At 34.2% G+C, this 7,631-nt stretch overlaps 1 protein-coding gene across 12 annotated transcripts in view; it reads left to right on the forward strand.

The window, feature by feature from the left end:
* KLC1 (kinesin light chain 1) overlaps nt 1-7,233 on the forward strand; it is a 50,018-nt gene extending 42,785 nt beyond the window's left edge. For 4 of the 12 annotated variants that reach the window (XM_067295036.1, XM_067295037.1, XM_013940805.2 and 1 more), the window contains exons 15-16: nt 567-633; nt 2,005-3,891. In XM_067295036.1, coding sequence (XP_067151137.1) covers nt 567-633; nt 2,005-2,070 — 133 coding nt within the window. In that variant the 3' untranslated portion in view covers nt 2,071-3,891. Of the gene's footprint in view, nt 1-566; nt 634-2,004; nt 3,894-3,919; nt 5,161-6,405 lie in introns of those variants that run through there. The other 8 variants (XM_067295040.1, XM_067295042.1, XR_010883963.1 and 5 more) reach the window with 7 other exon arrangements.
* Nucleotides 7,234-7,631: the final 398 nt, after the last annotated feature.

Raw genomic sequence — 7,631 nt, forward strand, 5'->3', positions numbered from 1 at the left:
ACCATCTTGGAGCCCTCTGCTTTGAAATTCTTTAAATAAAAGATTTAAAAATGCTTTTTGAGATAGATTTTGGAGATTATATAGATGGATGAGGCAAAAAGTACTAAACTAATGTTTGTTATAGTTTTTGCATGTTAAATGCTGCCTACATGACAAATTTATTCATGTTTCACAAATTTCTCCTAATCTGTCTGAATGTTTTGGTGCTTTTTGTAAGAAGTTGCATAAACCGAAAATGAGAATTAGCTACTTATAAATTAATACTAAGCTACTATATTAATTTGTGCTTTAAAATTTGAAATTATATTTTAAATTGAAATTAAATCAATTGCATGAAGTGCTAAAACTCTGAGGAGCTTGTAATTGGTTTTATATGTAAGTTAGAACAGAGTAAAAAATGTGCACGTTTATATCATTATGTTGAAAGGTATCCCTCAATCAGATTTGGGGCACTGTGAAAACTCCCTTAAATATGCATTGCTCATTGTTATACTTGTGTTTTTGAGGTGCTAGTTTTCAGCTATTCTGATTGGTTTATCCTTGCATGTTCACTGTCCTGGTTGCAGCATGAAGCGTGCCAGTTCTCTGAATGTTCTTAACATGGGTGGCAAGGCTACTGAAGATCATTTTCAAGTAAGAAGCCCTACAATATTCTTGCACAACTAGATCTCATTAGTAGGGTCTGGGATAAAAAGAGCATAATAAATAGTAAAGCAACAAACTCCTAGTGATTGTTAAGATCCCAGTTCCATGAGGTGTTTTAAGCATATACTTAAGACATCATTCAGTAATGATTTCATGCATTCTGCTTGATTTTAAGCAAGTGCTTAAGTCCAGTCAGTAAACAGCAGGTGCTTTTATGATATCAAGCAGACTCTGACCTGGGAAACTCTAGCTATTACAATGGATACGAAACTGGAATCTTATGTTCTTGTGAACACCATAATTAAAAAAAAAAAAAAAAAAAACTTTTAAAGCTCAGTTATTAAGTACTTTTGACTTGAGCAGCTTTATTGTAAAGGGCCCAGTCATCTTAATTGCTGTATATTCCCAAATTCCCTTTAAATGCAAGTCCCCTTTTTTCTGAGGTTGTTCAGGAATAGGCTCTAGAAATTCGTCTGATCTGTTATGCTTCTGCTAAAATACAAACCTTTTGTTTTGCCTAACTGTACCTGGTGTGCCCGACTTGCTACTTCTCATTACCTGTTTTTTACCTAACAAGTCACTCTTTTGTATATTGTCAAGATAAGCTAGTCATGTTTTATGTTCTAAACAGTGTCGTGCATTTTACTAACACAGTGACTGCAACTAATTTTAGGGAGATTTAACTACTTCAGTACTAACAAAACTGTACATGGGGATCTTCATCACTATTTGCCCTAAAGTAGTAAGAAATCCCAAACCGTGTGGCTCTTGTTTTACTGTTGAGCAGCATAAAGTTCTCTTAACTATATTATCCCTACTGAGTGTATTGCAGAATTTTCAGTGGTATGAAATGTAGGCAAAATTTTGCTTAGAGTGAACTTCAGCCAAAAAAATCCACCAGGGTAAAGCATAATTCTTTGTAGCAACAGTGCCAAGACTTCAAATTGTCATGTCCTAGGTGCCATTAAAATGGATTCTTAATATATAATTGATGTTACTTCCAAGAGAGGTATTTATTATGTGTATAGACTGATATTAAAATTAGTAATCATTTTTTGTAAACTTCATGGTTCCCTCACTATGGACAGTCTTGTCAGTTCCCATAGATCGGCAGTTATACTTCTGGTAAGACTTGTGTTAGGATTGTAAAGGGTGTGTATATTGAGATCTGTTAGTAGTGTTAGTTGAAAGTGGGGAAGTTTTTAGTTAGATTTCATCAGAATATGGAAAAAAGTCCCTCTACCCAACATGTTTTCTGTATTTCCTCAGATTTGTTTCTTCCTGCTTTTTAAAGTTAGTATTTGTATTTGTTTGCTTGAACTATTTGGATAACTGCATAATTTTTTTTCCTTCACACAGGAACGAAATAATTGTCTGACAGACTCAAGAGCTCTGAGTGTCAGTCACACTGATTTGGCGCATTGAGATTCTTGGACAGAAGCTAGCTAAAATTCCTTTGTGAATAAAGAAGCACTGAGACCTTCAAAGCTTTGGTTCCTCATCATTATGTACAGGAGCATCTAGTTTGTTGATTTTTGAGGGGGGGAGGCAATGGACTGCTGTTTTTACTTTTCTAAACAGTGACAATTTTAAATAGAGCATTAGTGAATATTTTCTTCAAAAGAGAAACTATATAGATAAATATTGCTCATTGCACTGCTCCCATTCATGCTACTTATGTTGATATGTTTAATAGATCTGAATATTACAGCAGCCAAAAATTTGTAAAAATACAAATGCATTTAAAGCATACCAAAATGCAAAGATGTTTGAAAATACAGATAAAATGAAATGTGTAGCAGTAAATATATAAGTGCTGGAATGAGAAAAGGATAAATTATGTGCATTACTGTATAAATTCAGATTCAGCATACTGTAGTGGTGGGGCTTTTCTTTGTACCACTGATTATTTAATGTTAGAGACCTTATCTGGCAAAACAGCACTTGGACATTGGCTTACTTAACCACTAGATTGAGCTGTTAAATTTTATTTAAAAAAAAAAAAAAAAAGGTTGGGGTTACCGTATGTTTAAATGGCATGAATGGCAATACCTGTGACTGTAAACTTGGTATTTGTTGCTCTAAGTTTTAGGGCACAATAATCAATAGAAATAGGACAGTTAATGTTGATCAGAACAAATGGAAAATGTTTTGACCTTTATCTTCTGTGGTTGAAGAATACTGAAGCTTCGGACTGCAACTGTCCCAGATCAGCTGCTGTTGCTGTTAGGGGAACATCAAGCCTCAGGTTGATTCTTTTCTTCCTCGTCCACTGGAATTCATAATTCCATCCTCTGTATGCAGAAAGTGCTCCAACATTTCCTTGTGCTGATCCCAGATCCTGCCTTTCTCCATAGTAGCTGACAACAGCAGGAGCAAGTGAAGCAGGCGACTGCACGCTAAGCTGTTACACTGGGGAGTAGCTGCTGGGCAAAGGACCACTCAGATCTTAAGGGCCCCAGCGGAAGCACTAGATGGCCATATGTGGCAAGCAACATGCTTGACCACACATCCACGTTAAATCTACTTACAGTTAATATATATGCTGTCTGTATACAGGACTGCTGCTGGAACTAAGTATGTATGTTTTTTAAATATTTTATAGACACTAGTATTTCCTTTTGCTTTTCTGTAAAGCTTGTAATTTTGTTCATCTTCTGTAAAAACTCCTATTCATGTGAAGTTGGATGAGAAAGTAAAAAAAAAAAAAAAAACTGTGTATACACATGTATTTGTGGTCATAGTTGTGTAGTTGGAAAATGCAAAACAAAATTGACTTTGGGAAGAGCTGGAATATTCATCCAAGGTTAGCACCAACTGAAGGAGAAAAAACAAAAGAACATAAACAAGTTTTAGTATTTGAATAGGCTGTGAAGAAGTCCTTAAAATTAGTACTTCTTAGAAGTATATGACTGGTTTTGCATTTGGTTTTAAACTGTGTTACAGTAACTGATGCAAAAAGTTGTATATGTAATGCACTTGACTATGTTTACTAGGAGGTACCTTATTAGCATTTCTTTAAAGAAAGTTGCATATGGTATACCTGCTATAACGAGTGTTTGGAAATGGTGAGATATGATGCTGCTAATATGTAGAAGTTTTTAGCACAGAGTAGTGCAATTCATTAATGAATTTGAGCAAGAACAAATTGTTGCTCCGTTATCTTAACAATATATACTCATATAATGTAAACTCTTGAGTTTTAATCTTTTATTAAAGAGCTTTTATATATATATATAAATATAATATCTTTTTTTTTTAATTTTTTTTCCAGTAAAACATGTTATATGCACCCATTGGTGAATTCAGTTCTCTGCATAAAGCCTGACTGGAGTAGCTTTGTACAGAGAACTGTTCATGTAGTTGCCAAGCCAGGTGGGTATCGGTCCCTAATCGACGGGCAGGCCAGCGGGGCTGCAGGAGGACTCCACCACAGTTGTTGCTTCAAAGTCTGACCTCCCAAACAGGAAAGCTGTTTTGGACCCAGAGCTCACTTTGGTAATAGGAAAACAGTTAAAAGAAATTGAAGAACTTGTTTTTGAACCTTCATCTTTCAAACTCAAAGGAAAATGTTTTTGCAGCCTCTCAAAAAAACTGGGACTTCTATAAATAGAAATAAAATATTTAACCATGTCAGACTAACATAAACATTACCTTTTTAAAATATAAGAGTATGGTATTTTGATTGCAATAGGAAATTTTCTAATTTAGGGTTTAAAATAGCTTTTATAGTTGGTGGCATTACTAGTACTGTGCTTTTAAAGATCTTAAGCCTTTATATAGTGTTTAAAAGTGTATTGGCAGATGAATCTAAATTGTTGGCCTACTGCTTGTTAAACAATTTCTATATTTAAAAGATTAAATTTTTCAGAGAAGAAATACAAATTTCAAGACTCTTCTCTAACACACAGATCCTCAAGGGTGATGGCCAGATATTTATAATCAATCTTATGGTTATGACCCAGCATACTATTTGCAGTTTGAGAGAAACTTTGTGAAGTATGAAGGCAAATTTAAGGTTAAGCTTCCCTGAGTTCGAACCAAGAAATAATTACTGTATGGACGTGGTTTGTATATATATAAATTTCAGGTGGGCTTCCCAGTTGGCTTTTATGTAAGATTTTCTTTCTGAATTCCCTCTGTTCCAGTTGCAGCTAGCAGTTTGCATAAAGCGTGGAAGTGAAATGGCTAACTGGCTCTGTAATTCTTAGGTGTCTTCCGTAACAAACTTAACCACGGTTCTGATAAAACACAAGACTAACAAAGACCTTCAGAATGGACAGATCTTGTTAGGGAGGCTGTGAACTTTGGTAGTAATACCTTGTTCTTAATCTACCATGTTTTTCTTTGTTCAGAATAGTAAGCATCAGCTTTATTAAAAAGGTAATGAAGACTTCAGATTAAGGCAGTTCCTGTAGATTCTCCCTCAATCAACAGTGGCTGTTTTTTCTGGGTATGCAGTCAGCAAGACTCGGGTGTAGGAAGAATCGTACATGAATTGTTACTGATACAGAGGCAGGTGCCTGTTCCCCTTTTACCTTTGTGGTTATGCACTAGTTTTTAGCAATATTGGCAATATTTGTTTTTGAGTTTAGAGTTTATTAAACATACAAGTGTTATGTTTTACAATAATAATTTGCTCCTCTTCCAGAGGAATAACTGAACTAATGCTGTAGTATTTGTGATCACAGTACCATAATGATCGAACGTAGCAGTTAATGGAATGAAATAACCACTGGCCATGATTTCTAAAGTTTGTGTCTTTTCTTAAAAACAAAAAACCCTGAAAGCCCTCTGGAATGGTAGTAATTTAAAATGGTTTCAAGCTTGAGAAGTACTTGTGGTTAAATTATATAGTTTGATTCCAGCAATTTAGAAAATAGTGTGATTTTGTTGTGAATGTAAAGCAAAAGGGACATGCAGTGCTTCATCTAAAGTGTGTTTACAATACTTGATAGGTTCAAGTTAATTTAGTTTTCCTTATGCAGGTCATATATTTTGTCTGAAAGCTGCTAAGAGAGTTGCATTTTTGGTAATAATGTCAGCCTGTATTGATAGAATAAATTGTAGAAAGCTGTGATGTGAAGTTTACAGTTTTATGGTAATGACTTTACATTATCACAGATACACTTCTATAGAAGTATGGGTATAAAAGTTGGCTCTTTTAAAAATTGATTAATTTGAGGGAAACTTTGAACATCTATGCTTGATTATTTCAAACTATTTACAATAGTCTCAGTATTTTGAATAGTCAAGGTCAATAGTTTTAAAAAAACAGAAGCCCACAACAAACCAAGACAAAACACACTGTCACCATCTGGTTGAGTTCAAAAGATCTCAATTTTTGAGAAAATAAAGGTTTATTCTGATAGTGAAATGTTCCTTAGTTATGGCTGCTTTTAAATAAGAGGTATTTAGAGAATCATAGCTGAAGTTAATTTAACACTCCAGCTATATCTAAAAGCTCTTCAAGCTGCTCTAGGACTGTTACAGGCATATGCAATGAAGTAAAATAGATTAAAAATAGTATATGGTGTGGAATAAGTGTAATAAAATGGTTTTGGAACAAGAGCAATCCTTAGGCTCTTTATATTCATCAGATGCACTCAAGTCACAATTGAAGCATGGAAAGTTGAGTCTTCAGTTTAAATTATGTAGAAGCGTTTGTTATACTGTAGTGTTTGTAGGCTGTAATATAATTAAACCATGTAGCTTTGGTTCTATGCAATCAGTAATGGTATTTTGTGTTTTCTGAGGCAGGGTGAAAACAACCAACCCAAAATCCAACAATACCAGCAAACCATCTTTAGTAATGTCAATTTATCCATCTTGAAAAAATGGAATTTTTATGTATGTGGATTTCATATTTGATTAAAAAAACGTAAACCTTCCACAACTGGCTTTAAGATGCTGCAGTTTGATCTCCATGTGTACTCACTGTTTGTCACAGCTATGGAAGAAACAGTTCAGAGTTCACCCGTTTGTTCTTACCCCATAAACTGTTGAAAATAAATTTCTGCAAATGTTACTTGTAACCAAATAGTAGTAATTCACAGTGATTCAATCAAGGAACTTGTAATGAAATTAATCTGTTTTACTACATCTGTTTTGTTAATACTTCAGTTGTGTAAATTCTTTATCTTTGCAGAAAAATAACTTGGTTTTACTATTTACTTTTCAAAAGCAATGTTTCCAGAACTGCGTATCATGTTTCTGCTGAAAAAGCCCTTTTTTGACTTCACAGAGCTGTAGATTAATCTGAAGTTGTTTCTAAAGTTTCTAAAGTGTCACTTCTTAGTGTTCATTTTTGATGTGTAGAAAATATTTAAACAGTTTTACAGGATGAAGATGGGTATACTTACACACTCTAGAATGTAAATCTTTCATGTAAAAATTACTTACTTGGATTTTTCTTGTATAAAAGCAAATTTCAATTGTGAAATCCAAAGATGAATAAAGCTGTATAAAGGGAAGGTTCTTAAATAGCGTGCATTTATTACTTAAAACCACTACTGCAAAAGCAGTGATTTTAAAATAGAGAATAAGTGTTTTGACACTGTTGATGCAAGACTTTGTGCAGAACAGATGCTTCTTAAAAATAACTTGAGACATCCACTCTTCATAGGTTCATAAGCTCTGGAAGCAAGTGTTATCTCAGGAAAGAGATATACTCTTTAAATATTTTCAGTAAAACTGCAGATGAAAATTCAACTAGTGCATTGGCTGCACTATAAATTTGGGGGTCTGTTATATGCTAGAGATGATTGAGGTTTTGTGTGATACTAAGCTGGGAAGTGCGCTGCAGAGTCAAATAAGGACCAAAATGGGCAATGGCAAAGCTTTGCTCAAGATATTATTTAAATTAGTAGGTAAAACTGTTTTTTTTTCTTCCCCCTCATTAAGTAAACTGTGACTTAAGTTACAGAATTAACTGTGGTTCCTTCATGCTTCCATCTTATTCCAGAAAGCAGTGAGGTTTCAACGCG

This window comes from Apteryx mantelli, chromosome 4 (genome assembly GCF_036417845.1).
Source record: "Apteryx mantelli isolate bAptMan1 chromosome 4, bAptMan1.hap1, whole genome shotgun sequence".
Lineage (NCBI taxonomy): Eukaryota > Metazoa > Chordata > Aves > Apterygiformes > Apterygidae > Apteryx > Apteryx mantelli.